At 35.2% G+C, this 16,692-nt stretch overlaps 1 protein-coding gene across 1 annotated transcript; it reads right to left on the reverse strand.

Moving 5' to 3' along the window:
• Positions 1 to 7,241: 7,241 nt before the first annotated feature.
• LOC113275449 (probable glycosyltransferase At5g20260) lies at positions 7,242 to 10,602 on the reverse strand. Its single transcript, XM_026524956.1, has 4 exons — positions 9,973 to 10,602; positions 9,730 to 9,887; positions 8,148 to 8,502; positions 7,242 to 8,048 (listed from the first exon to the last, which is right to left on the reverse strand). The coding sequence occupies exons 1-4, from the start codon at positions 10,363 to 10,365 to the stop codon at positions 7,386 to 7,388; spliced, it is 1,569 nt and encodes a 522-aa protein (XP_026380741.1). The 5' UTR covers positions 10,366 to 10,602; the 3' UTR covers positions 7,242 to 7,385.
• Positions 10,603 to 16,692: the final 6,090 nt, after the last annotated feature.

The raw sequence follows: 16,692 nt of genomic DNA on the forward strand, positions 1-16,692 counted from the left end.
AGCTATGCTCTAACAAACACCATTGCAGATTTATTGAAGTTAATAAATTGTCCAGACCACTTTGAATATTGTGCTATCAGTTTCTTCAAGTTCAACACATTAACTCAATCATTTTTCCAAATAAGAAAAGATCATCTGCAAACATCAAATAGGTTATCATAGGAGCATATCTAAATCTCAAGCCTTGATATAAACCTTCATCTTCATATTTCTTCATTAACAAAGAAAGCCTTGAGAACGAATGATAAAAAAAAAAAAAAAAAAAAAAAAAACCATTTTGGATCCACTTAACAACATTAAAAAACTCATAGTAGTAACGCAGTTCATAATGATTTTGAATACCCAGTAATTATAACATACTCCTCAAATAATTTCAATTAACTCTATCATAGGCCTTCGAAAAATCCACTTTGAAAGCAAAATGTCTTACTTTTGATTCTGACTACTTCATAGAGTATGATAATTTATTTACGATTACTATGTTATCCCTTATTTTCCTTCCCGCAACAAAAGCGTTTTGAGACCATGATATGAATTTATCCAAATTCTTTTTCAACCTCTCTGAAATAATTTTGGCCACCACCTTGTACAAGACATTCATAATGAAATTGGTCTATAATGATCTGCACTAACTAGAGTTTTGCACTTTACTATCAAAGCAATGTTAATATGATTGAGAGGTTCTGGAATATCGCCACTTCTAAAGATATGTTCTATGAACTTAGTAACTTCATTACCAACAATACTCCATGCCTTCTTAAAGAATAAAACCGGAAATCCATCTCGTCCTGGACAACTTAAAGATTTCATCTTTGAAGTAATCTTCCAAACTTCATCATTTTCTGGAATATGAGATATACTGTCGCAATCTTCTCTTGAAAATTTGTATTCAGAAGTGAAGTAATTTGGATCCAACTGCTCACACTGTTGTTGCTTGAAAATATCTTGAAAATGTTTCACAAGATTAATAAATATTTCTTCTTCATTGACACACCAAGACTCTCGTATGATTTGTGTATAAATTCAATCATATTCTCCTTTGCTGCACATAGAGATGAAATTTCCTTGTACTTTTGTCTCCATTCTTTGCCCAGTTAATCTTCATACATTGCTTCCAGTAAGAAGCCTCTATCGCAATATACTAACTTAGTTGAGTAATAACATCTTCTCCCTGCAAAAATTGTAATTCTTAGGTCTCTATGATTGAATGCAAAGTAATCTTTTTTAATTTTCCTATCTTTTTTCTAATATAACCAATCTTTCTCTTACTCCAAACAACCATGAAAGAACCTAAGATTTTTGAAACATTTTGAAGATCAAGATAAAGAGACACAATGAAGAAATTCATTATGTTTGCACCAGAAAGGTTCAAACTTGAAATTTGGATTAGCTCCAAGAGTGGAACGAATTGTATTTAGGAGTGAAACGACAATTCTAGGTAATGTAAAACTCCATCAGTCTCAAAGGCGAGACACCAATCCAGAGAAGCTAATACTCTGTCAGGTCTTTGTTTAATACTCACTCTCCACCATTGCTCCAAGTGTATGCAAGACCAGAATAAACCCAAATTTATTAGGTGATCCACTCTCTTTAACTTTTTAGCAAAGAAGGTAGCAAAGGTTATTTTGGCCATCCCAAAATATTAAAACAGAAATTTCACCCAGAAACTAACATAATATTCTATTTTATGCTACTAAAATTATATCTTTTCTTTGGATTTCTCATATGAACTACTTTAAGGGAAAATTGGGGATATGTCCCAAAATCGACTGTCATTTTGGGATATGTTCCTGGATTCCAGTTTCTGGGAATATGCCCAAAGTGACGGTTTCCGTCAAGGAACCGTTAAATAGTTAATTTATCGTAAATGTGTCTGAGCTTTCTCTCTAATTTCTTCGAGGTTTTTCCTATCTGAATATGTTCCTGAACCTTGTAAATGTGTTAGTATATAGTATAACTGTTTTTTAATTTGCATATGTAATCCTAAGTGTGTGCGAATATTGACTATTTAACGATTTTGGAGGAAATTTTAGACGACTGGGACATATTCCCGAAAACTGGAATCCTGAGTCATATTCCCAAGATGACAGTCGATTTTGGGGCATATCCCCAAATTTCCCCTATTTTAATGGTGGATCTTTGGAAGAGATAAGTTTCATTTTTGGGTTCTATCGGGTAAAACATGTACTCCGAGTGTGGTAATGTGATGGCCGATTCTAGACCGAATTGTTTTTAACACAAAATTGGTCAAAAAGACCAAAAAAGAAAAATCCTGGGTGAAATAGATTCTTAGCTTTTGATACTGTTCATATAGCCAAAAGTCAGAAATATACTGTCTATATAGCCAATTTGGATATTTCACCCAGGAAAATTAAAACAAAAAAATATGTGTTACCTAAAATACCCCCGAACTTTTTAAACTCTTCTTTTCAAAGAGAATTTCTTTCTCTTTTCATAACTCCTCGTCCCTGAGCTCCTGAGAATTCCTCACCTGCAGAATTCGATCGAAAATTCAGAGCTCGTGTATTCTTTTTTTCATATCTGGTTGATCAATCATGGTGATTAACGACTCTTGAATCGAAGATTAGATTACTCCACTTTCAAGTCATCTAATATCATCAACAACCAGTAACACAAATCGGTAAGGTTCAAGTTTCAATTAATCCAATTTTGATTTCGTTTTTGTCTAATTCTTTGTAATGCATATATGGATATGTCTATTTTGAAGTTTCTTTATCAATTATTATGGGATTTTTGACTATCTTTTGGTTTTAGTTGTTGATTTTGATTATCTAGGGTTCTATTAATAACCAATTATCTTTTGGTTTTAGTTGGTGCATGTAAACATGATTATTTGTTTATATCCAATCGATTGATTGTTTAAACCTGCTGAAACAATATACACAGATTCAAACCAAATTGATTAAAGTGATAACAGAAAATGGGCTAGATGATGGATGAAACTAGATGTTAACTGAGATATGAAACTAGATGATGGATGAACTGAGAGATAACCAAATTTCGGTGTTTTGATGTGAACTGAGAGACGACTATATGATGGATGAACTGAGTGATAACCAATTTTCATTGTTTTGATGTGAACTGAGAGATTGTTATATCATGGATGAACTGATTGATAACCAAATATCATTTTTTTGATGTGAACTGAGAGATGAAACAAGATGATGGATGAACTTAGGTCTGCAATTTGTTTTCTAAAATATTAATCTATTTGGAACTCAATTTCATCCATCATCTGGTTTCATCTAAAACTGGACTTTTGGAGATGCTTTTTTACTTTTGGTGTCTTTTTCAACTAGTCATTCAGATGTGGTTACTGAAAAAGATATGCGTATACATTTAAATACATAGTGCTATATACAAAAAAAAAATGGTAAATAGTAGTATGTCAAAGTGAAAGCTAGGCCTTACATTGTATGGATTCATCCTACACTTCAGTTATAGAGTTGTTGCAGAACATGGTGATAAGGTAGTCTGTCTGCCATTTAGAGGAGCTTCAGTTATACATTCAGATTCATAAGATTTGTTTTATATATTTATTGTAGATGGATCGTCATTTTCTTTGTGTGGTTATCCGGTGGACGGATGCATGTCCATACCATGTTATGTGAAGTCAACAGTTGATGAGTTGAAGTCGCATGTTTGTTCTTATTGGAATAACATTTCACCGGACTTAATTCAGTTTGTATTTGACTATGAGGGAAGAAGCAATGTTGTTGACAGTGATGTGAAGCTCGGGTCTTTCTTTGCATTGTGTATTGGTAAGGAGTTGTCTTTCTTGGAGATTCGTCTATTTGAACGTGTTCCTCTTCGTGCTCCTGATTTTGTTCGTGAACCTACTATGAGCGAGTCTCGTTTAGCACCAGACCCTAGCAGAGATCAGTTGGTTCATCTTCCGAGCAGCAGTACAATGAGTGAGTTTCGTTTAGCACCAGACCCTAGCAGAGATCTGTTGGTTCATCTTCCGAGCAGCAGTACCTGCTTAAGAACATCTCCATCCTTCATTCTCTGCAGCTTTTTACCATGATATCTTTATTAGTTTATTCTTTTCTGTAGCCTCTTGTTGCACATTTAAGATTCATTTACCTGGAATTATATTTTCGCAACTAGTATTTACCTTGGATTGTTTCTTTTGTTCATAAAAACATATCTTATGGTATTATTTTTTCAAGTATTTCTCTTCAGTTTTATAGTATATATATTATAGTCTTATGTTGATTTAGTTTAATTGTACATTTCCTTCAGTTTTCACTGTAAATTTTGAATGTTTGCGAAGATTCAAATTTAAATGTACAGGATGTAACCAGTTTCATCCTGCCTATTCTGGAAAAAATGAGATTTTTGGCCAGGATGTAACTGGTTTCATCCTTCACATTCTGACAGAAATATTATTTTTTCTAACCTGCACACTCTGAAAACAGTTTTTATACAGGCTAGGATGTAACCAGTTTCATCCAAGCCTGGTTACATTCTGACAAAAAATTGCAGTTTTATACAGGCTTGGATGTAACCAGTTTCATCCAAGCCTGGTTACATTATGACAAAAAATTGCAGTTTTATACAGGCTAGGATGTAACCAGTTTCATCCAAGCCTGGTTACATTCTGACAAAAAAATCTTTTTTCAACCTGCAAATTTAATCATTTATGGCTAACATATTCAAACACAATTATCATGAAATTGAAGTATAGGCATTTTTCAGTAAAAAAGTTCATATTTTAATTAAGACGAATCCACGGATCACAAATTTATGCAAAGACATAGTCCAACAAAAAAAAGTACTTCCGTATGAACTACATTAATAAATTTTTTCTAAACAACCTAAACACATCAAACTTTCCAGCAGCTATTCTCATCAGTTAGGATTTCATATGCGAGATTTATTCGTCTTGTGTCCATCTCCTCTCCAAGAGTATCTTTGCATTCAAAGGAGTAACCGTTTGTCATTGCCCATTCAATGAAGTAGATAACATACATCAACGAATCAGGACTGCAAGACAAATGAATATGTAATGTCAGTTTACAGATCTAGAAAAAAAATGTAATGTCGGTTCAAACTTCGTTTCAGTTTGTATGTTATAATTTCAGTTCAAAGAGTTAACGACCTATTTTCGCACTGTTGTGGACAATCTGATTTCACGACGACATCAACGTTATCCGCACTGTTGCTACATTCGGCCTTGCCAACTTTTCCTTGTTTGATCGCCTCAATAAAGTTCCAAAATTTAGTCTTCCTTAACACAACCTATTGTCTTTCAGTAAATACCAGTGATTCCAGCACTTCAACTGTCGGTTTCATGTTTGATCTGAACGTCTTATTTCCTTCCTTTTTCTCTGGCTTGTCTTCATCCATTTCGGCACCCACATCATCCACATTCCCTGTGCTAGACTCACCACTCACGCTCACATCATGCTTTTTCTTGGATTTTCTTTCAGCACCGGCACTCTTCTTACTCTCATTGCTACTGCTTCCTGCAACAATTTGGATGAAACCAGTTAAGTCATATTTTAAATCTGTGGATGAAACTCAATTACATCCCATCTTTAATGCTAGATGAAAATCATTTTCTGCAGGTATCAGATGAAACCCAGTTACATCCTATATACAATAGTTAGATGAAACCAAGTTTCTGGAGGTATCAGATGAAACCCACTTACATCTATATATTATACATGTTAACATGGTCTGAAGAAGGCAAAGAAAATGAGTTTACGCTGTTATTAGTCCCACAATCACACCAAATTAAGACCACCAAAATATGCAAACCATCAAATACTTCCTAACACCAAATTAAGACCAACGATTAGTTCAGTTTCATCGTCTTTACCCCAGTTACATCCTAACTTAAACTGAGATGTTTAGTTTAGTTTTTCCAAAATGAATCAACTTATATTGTCTACATCCTAACTATACAGATTTAATCCATCATCTGAAATTATTCTACATCCTAAATACACCATTACAGTATGATGTTATTAGTCCCATAATCATTAAATTTAATACCACCAACAGATCAGTTACATCCTAACTTAAAGTTTAATGAAAACCAGTTTCAAACACCTGCTGAGCATCACTTCGTAACCAAATGCAAACCCAATTTCATGCAATCCATCCAAAACATAACCAGATTCAATCCATAACATAGATTTTCATACAACAACCAAATTAAATCATGATATAATTTATTACCAAAATTCACAACATACAATACTATCATGCTAATAGTCTTATATTCAATATAGGATGTATCTTCAAACCTGAACTAAACTGGTTTCATCCAGTTTTAATCTACTGAAAAAATATACACTGCAGATTAACACTGGATGAAACCAGTTCCATCCTGGTTAAACCTGCTGAAACAATTTGGATAACCAGATAACCCAATTTCACTTCAACCAATTTCACGGTGGAAATGCTTAAATAACCGGATGCAAACCAGTTTCATAGCCAAAAGATACTAATTGAAATGAAAATAAAACAAGCAATTCAACACATTAATCTACTGAAATGAAAATAATAACAACCAATTCAACAATTTAATCATGCAATTCTGAAATTAAGAACAAAACAAAGTTAGGGTTTGAAAACTTACGAGTTCTAGGAGACATTTTGTGGATCGATTGAAACCCTAACTCTTCCAATACACTGAAATGCTTGAAACCCTAATTCTCAGAAAGCCCTCTTGTAGTGTTGATGGTGTTTAACAGACGGTGGATGAAACCAATTTCTGGTAGAGTTGATGGTGTTGAACCGGTTGATGAAACTGATTTCTGTTAGTGATGATTTGTTAGTAGACGGTGGAGGAAATCGATTTGGTATTTTCTGGTGACGATGAAGATGAACGTCGGTGGTTTGAAAACTCACAGAGTTTTGTGAGAAGATGAAGATGAGAGTTGGTTGTTCTGGTTTTTGTTAAAGAGTGCGATGGTTTTGATGAAGAGAAGGAGAACGTGCTGGACGAACGGTTACAAAAAGGTAGTAAGGTCTCTCCACATTAAAAGATTCTTCTGGTCATTTGACCCAGGCCTAATTCCTACCTGTGCATATGGCCCAGAAAAGGTTCCCTTTTGGCTATATAGCCCATTTTCGGGTTTTTTAACTCGTTTAGAATTTCCCAATCATTCGTATTTTCCATTCAAATGAGTTTTGTAAGGACCCCGTGGCGCCTTTGAATATTCACAAATGAGATCACCATGTATGGAATTCTACCGCATTGATTCATCGATTAACCACCCAATATATCTCAATTTTTATTGATAGATTAGGATGGTTAGTACATGTATATTTACAATCAAATTTACCAAAAAAAAAAAAAAAAAAACAGACTAGATGAATTTTCACTAACTATTACTTAAACAAACAAATCAAGATAATAATCCAATGTTAAGCCTTCTTAACCATACCGAATGAAGAACCATATGAATGACATCAAATCTTTTTGCCGGCCGGTTGACAGAGAAATGTCTTTGAACTTGTTTCAATCTATTCTGCATTTGCAAGTACTTACGTAATGGTATTGCCTGCAAAATTTCTTTAATTTTTGGGATATCCCTTACAGGAATATTAACCGAAAACTTACTCCAATCAAGAACATCGCTAAATGGTAGCACATAACTATCTGATAGAATAACCGGAACACATTCTGCGCGTATTGCTTCAACTACTCGAGGGCTAGCAACTTCATATCCACTTGCACACAGACAATACTTGCTCTTGCCCATTAATTGATAGTAGTTTAAGTTTTTGGGCAAGTACTGATAAACTTGAACGTCATTATCTTTACCTCTCCATTCATTTAGTAGCACCTTTCTTATGTTCCCGTGAGCTCCACCTGCGAAGAACGCGAGAATGGTACGTTTTGACGGGCGGTTGCTGATCATGGGTTGACCTAAAAGTCCGAACGGGAGATTGATTTCCGGTAGAGTTACATCTCTTTCTGGTCGAAATCCTTCTGAGGTGTTGGCATTGCATAGAACTCTAATGAAATTTTTGAATAGATCCGGATGTGCATTAGAGACTTGGGGTGACTGCAAAATCAAAAAAGTAAGAACAAGTATGCCTTAAGCACCGGGATAACGGATTGGTATACAATAACCTCAATAAAGCAACCGTGTTTCATTCCTTACCCAATCATGACAAGAAACCATGAAGTGGTCGGCACCGCTGCTTCTATTCCAATATGGGTACCTATTCGCAACAACAGAAACATAGTCTTCGACGAACTGTTGAAGACGGTCCCTGGAGAAGCTAGTAATTGGCTTATAGATATAACGAATAACGTTAGCAACACTAAACGGTAGGAAAAATGCATGAGCCTCATCTGGATGCTTAGCTATAAACAGGCTTTTCCCACTTTCCATTTCATCAATAAATTGTCCTTCAGTCGAATATATGTTGTTTACAGGTCCATCATGTACTAAAGGCTGTTCTCCTTCTTTATATGTCCACACCTTGAATCTTTTCTCCATCTCGACATGACTCCTATAATTTTTATCAAAAACAAAAGAATTTTAGAAAGCTGATTTACTTATAAACCCATGCTAATAAATTTGCAAATACAAAATTTAATCTACAATAATAATTTACTACACGTAAATTTTTTTTACTATTAGATGTTCCCATTCACTTCAAACCGAAGGGATGTAAGGCTTCCAAATGGACTAGACGTACAAGTTTTCTGTGAAACCATACCCCAGTGTTGGATTATGGATATTTCAAAGTTTTGAAATAACTTCTGATCTCCAACATTTATTGTCAAAATATTTCAAGTCTCCACAAGTTCTGAGTTGCAAAATTTATGATGGTAATAAAGGAAGATTACAGGACATAGCCCCATTGAGGTCTGTCGTCTATGCAAGAATTAAGTGGCGGCTCTGAATTACTCGTTGGGTGAAATTAATATCTGCATATGAAGTGGTTGAAACTTGACAGTAAGGTAATAACTAAGAATCCTTCTTCTTCTTTTTCCTGAAAATTTGTACTGCCTTATCTTATCTTTTGATTCATTCATGCCATAATAGTCTACTAGTTGGATAAAGGGGGGTGTTCTATAAATCTTTAAGCAAGAATCAAAGAAAGTTGACAAAGAGATAAAAAGTTAGGCACAAAAAAGAAAGCTAAGCAAAGTTGAAAACTCAAACATGGGTGTTTGGTGGTCAATGGACCACAATTTAGAGGGACTGCCCCCTATTATTCCTTTGGCCACCAAAATGGAATCCTAATAAAAGAAGCCCTCCATTGAGAAAAGAACAAAGCAAGAAGTTACTAACTGTATACACTATTTTGAAGATAAAAACAACAAGGACCCTGAATAAATAGAGGAGAATCGTTAAAGATGATGTATGAAATTATGAACACTACCCCCACTCAAAAACGGAAAAAAGAAGAAGAAGATAGATTTCTCATCATCATATGACATCAACTTGGGTGTGTTCAGCACTAAAAACAATGCCCCCGGCCCTTTCCTAATAATTTAGGTGGTGGTGGTGCCCTAGTGCTACCAAAATCCTCCATTGTTGCTTTTTTGTACTCATTTTAAAATCCAATCCTAGTAACGGACCCGTTTACTATTTTCATCATCATTCATTGAAGTATTTGATTTTGTACCCCTTAAGATTGTGTCATCATCAAATTAGAAAAAATATACAATAATATATGTTAAAGTATTGAATTAAAAAATATGATTAAGGGTTTAAGGTAAATCTTAACTGATAAAAGGCATATGGATTTCTGTAGATATTCGCTCCTTTCAGAATAAAATCGTCTCTACCATCTGATGTTGTTACGTTACGAGATCGAACGGCATCTCGTATGTTTTCTCGAGCTTTTGCTAAACCTTCTTCGATTTTGTCTACACTAGTCTTCATCTGTTAATAATCATGCATACAAAAGCTAACTCAAAAACTAATGAAAAATCTGATTTGTTTAGAGAAACAGATAGGTTTTGCTTACTTTAATAACTTTCACAGTGCTATCAGTAGTTGTAGTGTTAGAACTGATAATAGTGGTAGAATTCGAAAGAAGTTCATTAAAGAAGTCATGATTTGAAGGTGACTCAGCTGAAGAAGTTGTGCTTGAAGGGGACGGAGAAGGTACAGTTGAAGGTTCAGGAGAAGGAGAAGGAGAGATTTTTAATATGGGTTCATGCTCTAGATTTCCATTAGTTGATGATGAAGGAGAAGAATGGAAGTATTGCTTGACATAGGATTGGTGCAAAGGAAAAGAGGATGAATATAAATAACTAACATGATGTTGTTGAGTAAGTGATGAGAATAAGATGAATATTAGTACGAGAGATGGAAATATTATGATCATGGATGTTTTACATGTTAAGCTCCTAGCCATGGCTACACCTTCTTCTTCCCAGTCTATCACTCTCACTCTTAAACACTCCTCTGTGTTGAAGAAGATGAGAAGAGAGAAACAGAGAAAATAAACAGAGTATTGTCTGTTTAGAGTTTCAGTAGAAGAAGATGATATTCTTACATACAAACAATGACTCAGAAAAATCGCAATTAATGGGGCAATTGTTTAATACCGCCGACCCCCTTATAAGTTTCAGCTTTTGGTTTTGATCCGAAAGCTTTGTACCAATTCACTATTTGCTCCCACTTTTACATGTCAGGAACTAACATTCCAATGCCCCTGTTGCTACGCCTAGTTGAAGTTGAAGTAAAAGTTGAAAAGAGAAACAAAAAAACCAGCAGACACAAGCGAAATTAACTTTATATGTGATGCTCACAAGTCCGATGAACTTTGCACCACTCGTGAGTCGTGATATTACCCGTATGCAAAGCAAAATTTGGACATAGTTTTTTATTCAACCCTGCGGCATGTTCCATCAGAGGGACGGCAATTGTGATAACAATGTCCCTCTTATTGATTAGGGGTGTCCTATAGCGGGTGTGAATTGACTAGGTTACCCTCTCCAATTTTTAACCTAATGGAATCAGAAATATCAAAAAACTTTTTTGATTTTTTCATCTTCTCTTCTCTTCTCTTCTCCTCCTCCATTGAAATTGAAATTTCATCGTCCTCGATTAATCAACAATTTGAAAAATTGATAATCGTTGATTGAACACTATATTTCGAAAAGACCCAGTTAGGGTGTAGTTTATTGTGTTTGATTTAAGTTAGTTTTGTATCAAAAATTAGGGTTTTGGATCAAAAATGAAATTGAAATTTCTACGTTGCATGTGAGTTACGGTTGGTAATAACTCCAATTGGAACCGTAACTATAGATTTAGTTGATGTTACGGTTCATTTAACTCAAATACCAACCGTAAGTTCTTGATTTTGAGATAAAATGTTTAGTTACGAAAATTTTTTGCAACCGTAAATTACTTACGGTTGGTCTCGTTACTTAAGTTACGAACCGTAAGTTTTCCTGGATGTTTAATTTTCTTTTTACGGTTTGTAAGTGCATTACTGTTATCAACCGTATTTGAGTTACGACTTGTAACTCAAATAACCTTACCAACCGTAGGTTAGTTACGGTTGATCTCGATTCATTAGTTACCAACCGTAGCTGGTATTACGATTGGGTTTTCCCAAAATTGAACCAGTTGCGGTTGGTATTCGATACTTTTGGAACCGTAACTGAGAGTTACGGTTGGTAACGAGCTAAATTCCAGCCGTAAGTTCTTCTGAAATTTTAAAAGTTTCGATTTTTTTACATACTTTAGATAATTTTAAGCGACAAAAAGCTAATGTGAACTAATTTAGAGATTCACCCATCTCAAATTTGTCACTGGAATCACTCATTTTGGATGAGTAAATCAAAATTTAGGGTTTCACAAATATCACGAAAGTTTTTCTTTTTTCTCCTCTAAACTTTTTTTTAAAACTCTAAAAATCTGATTTTGATTTGGATTAGAGTTAATATAAGTGAAATTTGATTGTCAACACTAAACTATGTAAGAGTTAATTAATCATTTTCAATTTTTTTTATAAGAGACATTTCGAATTACCATGTAATGACCCTTTTTATCTTATTCACTGCCGCCCCTCCAATAGAACCGGCCGCCCATCTAAGAGGATTGTTTTTATTTATGTACCTTATATAAGCTGTAGCAAACTTTTAAAAGTTGGTTGACGTTTCCGAGCCGAGGACCCTGCCTGAAGTTTCCGAATACAAGGTATAGATAATAATGACACTGCTTAATAATTCGTGTAATTGATTTTTTTTTCTTTTTTGTAAGCGGTTCTACACGAACCACGTAAAAAAATTACATAAAAACCGCCCTCTCATATGAGGGCGGGTCCCATTGTGTTTTGGAATTTCAGGGGCCACTTTTGAGCTTCACCGTGTAAAATTGTAAGAGAACGGATTTTAAAGGGTTTCTGTGGGCGGTCCGTCAAGAATTTATGTTTGTTTTTATACAAAAAAAAGTAACCACAGTGAGCCGGAAATCCTGCTGGTACGAGTAAGCAAATGTCTTACTAGGAGTACAATTAAATACATATCGGGTTGGAAGCCAATTTTTTTAAAAAAAAATTAGGCTTGGGAGCCAATAGAACTGAGTTTGCAACTACAGGTGCACGATACTTTAAGCTGCCTCCGCCTTAGTAAACTTCTCCTTCTGTGATTGAAAATTTAGAGATACGAACAATGAGATTTGTAGTTGCGGAAAATCCCACAACTACACCCGTTAAGATGATAATAACACAAAGTCTAAGTCATGGAAATTTACTCAAACATTAATGATATTATACACCACTTTGACACTAATATGATCTTTCTCAAACATTTTGTATTGAATGTATGATGTTCTTACAACGATTACAAAGCTATTTGATACACAACAATGGAAGAAGTAAGCTTGTAGTGAACTTTAATGACTTCTCTCTTTTCTCTATAAGTATTTCTTAGCTCTCTTACTTAAAATGAATTCTTTTTCAACCTCTCTCTCTTTTTATCATTTGAATTCTTATATAGGCAAATATATCAGTAGAAGACAACCAAAATTCACATGCAAAATCTCTGTTAGCTGATCTTGTTTCAGCTTGTCTTATTCGTTAGGTTTTTGGGAGATGTCCTTGTCTATCGCGTCGTTGCTGCGTATATCTTTTGATGAATGTCGCGTTGTATTTGTCGTGTGATTTCTCTTCGTGCTTCTTCCTTGCTATCGCGTAATTACTCTTCGCTTAATTTTCTTCTTCTTCGTGCTCATGGTTGTTTTAGCAGGAGCGAAATCATGAATTTATCTTGTGCTATATTTCGCCCCTACAAGATTAGAAGAGGAACCAAAAGATAATTTTGGGATATGAATCCAAATCAAAAATACCATGTGTAAGTATTTCCAAGTCTAGCTCTTAAACCCAAAATTAGCTCTATTTTTTTTTGTTGTCTATCGTATATTTTCCATTTAAAGGTCCGGAAAATCCTTCGTTGCATGATCGATTATTTTATGAAAATGGAAGTAGTTTGCATTTCTATAGCCTTTGTCCGAAGGTTCTTTTGCGAGGTATGCGAGGGTTTTGTCTCCATCTTTTCTCCATTTTTCTAGTAATTCGATAGCTGTCTCTAAAGCACATGTGAAAGTTGGAGGTTCCACTATTTCGTCAGATGTTTCACCCCTTCTTTTGTATCCTTTCCTGTCTTTAAAATTTGTAAGTCTTTTGCCTTGTCTAGATCTGCCTTCTTCTTTAGCATAGGCCACAGAATGTCCCCACTGTTTGGTGTTCGAGGCTCTAAATTGCGTCGTGTCATCAGCTCGTGAACAAGCATTTTCGAAATCCGCAAATGTTTCCATTCTCGCATTCCCAAGAATGAAACTAAGTTCCGTAGGTAGCCTAATACCGATTTTGACGAGTTCCTTCTCCTGGATCTTGACATTATTTCGTAAACATTCGGCTCGAAAACCTCTTGCAAAATCCAAATATTTATCTCCAGACTTGTAGTTATGGTTGCAAATGTCCGAAATCGTTAGTTGCTTTTGTCTTAAATAAAATTTCTTCATAAACAAATTCCGCATATCATTCCAAGACGAAATGATGTTCTCTTCTAGTCATACAAACCACGTGGAGGCCGAATCAGTGAGTGATTTTCCAAACTCCCTTAGGCAAATGAAATCATTCATTGCGTGTTTATTCAGAGCCATGAGAAATCGAAATACATGTTCCGTTGCATTTCCTTATCCATCAAACAGTTGAAATTTAGGTTGTTTATATTTCACTGGCATGGACTTTTCCAATGACCATTGAGTGAAAGGAGATTGTACAGTATAATTCTTCACATGTGGTGTGTAGATGGTGGATTTTCGACAAAGGCTAAAATCGTAAAACCATAATTGCACATATTCCTGATCCAGCAATCAGATGAGTATTGAGGCTCATGTCTCTAATTGAAGCATGAAAGCTCATGCCGCAAGAGTCTCTAACTGAGTTTATTGTCTCTCAGAGCATACGTGAATATGCAGTCTCTCAACTGAGGCAATGGCATATCTCATGAATACTAAGCAATTTCAGTAATCAGTTTTATATAGAATTAAACGATTGGACGGCTCCTAGACAGCTTGCCTGCTAGTATAGAGCATAACGTCTTCAGGGTGTAACAATGTTTTCCCTAACAATATAAAAGGCATGCATATAGAATCTTAACGATTGGACGATTCCTGGACAGCTTGCCTGCTAGTATAGAGCAATAACGTTTTCAGGATGTAACAATGTTTTCCCTGACTATATAAACGAAATATGATGCTTCAACAAGCTCATATCGCTCAATTCTTGAATAATTAATGCTCCTAGACAATCGTGCTAGTATAGAGCCATCAATTAATTATTTCTAAATCATTAGATTCATTAACTGAATCCTTAGAAAATATTCTACGTTCTTCATGATATTTCATTACTTCAATTCATGGTTCTTCCCAGCAGAATTTCATGGGTTAGTGATAAATATTCAACGTACGGGCATCTGAGTCGCTATCGAGTAAGCCCCGACCAAAATGGTGCAAGTGTATTCAATAATAATACACGAACGAGCATTCCAAAACACGAATGAACGATGAACCTATGCAAAATAAGAAGAAAAATAATAATAATAAAATATTAGCTAAGGCGCTAGGGGATTGGGCGCACCGGCCGGCCAGTCCCACGCCTAATTCTTTATTTTATCATGTTTTATTATTTTTCCTTGATCTCATGAAAATCCCTTCATTTGGACAAATATCCTTCATTTTATGGAAACTCCTCAGTTTCATGGTGCTTCCTCCGTATCAAGGAAATAATAAAAATTAGGAAAGGTGTCGCGGGACCGAGCTCACTAGCTGGCCGGTCATTCCCTAGTTGTGTCCGGTTCCACACCTTCCATTCCTTATTATTTTATTATTATTATTTCCTTCATCCCATGAAATTCCTTGGTTTCATGATATTTTCTTCACATCAAGGAAAAGATATAAAACTAGGGAAGACTCGCGGGATCGGGCCCTAGCCGGCCGACCATGCCCTAGTCATGTGTCATGTGCACAGGGGTTCCCGTATCGTATGTATGTGGGTATTTAGTAGTATCTAGTAGGGTGTAATGGGTGGTTTAGATTAGCCCATGTGGATAGTTTATAATCGTCGGATATTGAGAGAGGGAGAGAGTTTGTGTGTGTATGAGTTATATACTCTCATATCCTGTAACGAAACTCTAATGAGAAGATTTATGAATATAATAGCTTAGTTTAGCATTTAGGCTTGGTTCACTATGAATCAAGAGGTTACTTACTCAAATTATGATCCAAACCCTGTTGTTGTACATCCAGGTACACAACAATTGGCATCAAAACCGTTTCTTCCGCACATATTTATCCAAATTTTTTTTTCATATCAATCTAGGGATTATTGGTATAGAGTTAAGGAAAAAAATGAAGCTTATAACCATTTCCTTGATCTGCAGACCCAATATAGAGATCTATCCAACGAGGTATCTTCATGGAGTATTAATCGTGAGCTTTGGAGATTACATAATGAAATTTCGTTCGCCAAGGTCAGGTGGGAATCCATTCAGGTACCACAATTCGAAGAACAATTCGTGAATAGAGTTAGTAATACGGAAGCTACGAAGAAGGAAGAGGAGGTTTTCATTGAAGAATTGGTACCTGAATTCAGTGAAGATATTACTCCAAATTTTGTTTCTGATGCTACTACAAATTCAATTTTAGATTCAGATCCAATTCTGGATCTAAAACCGATTCAGATAAGGTTTTATATGGGTTTTCAAAATCAACATCAAACATTGAAGACTCTGTTATTTCAATTAGTGAATTCACGGTCTCCACCTGAAGAAACTAAATCAATTACTACCGGTGTTGTTCTTCGTTGAAAATGATGTTGATAATTCATCTGAGGCTGTGAGTTTTCAGTTTACAACAATTGATAAACCTGAAGTGAATGAATTTAGAAGGACGGATCAGACCGAAATTGGTGGGTGGTTTTCAACTATTTTGAATTCATCTCGTAACATATTTGATCCAGGAAAGTATCTTAAACTTATTAAGAGGTTTTGTTATTTGGCTGGTGTTTATGAGTTTCGTTTGGATTCAATTACTTCATGTTCTTTTGCGCTATATGTTTGCGCAGTTTGAATGGCTGAATTTGATACAAATCATGTATATGAACTGAGTTCTCAGAATAGGTACCGGTCAAATTCAAGATTTAGAGATCAAATTGCGTGTATGTTGGATG

Source organism: Papaver somniferum, chromosome 4, assembly GCF_003573695.1.
Source record: "Papaver somniferum cultivar HN1 chromosome 4, ASM357369v1, whole genome shotgun sequence".
NCBI classification, from domain to species: Eukaryota; Viridiplantae; Streptophyta; class Magnoliopsida; order Ranunculales; family Papaveraceae; genus Papaver; species Papaver somniferum.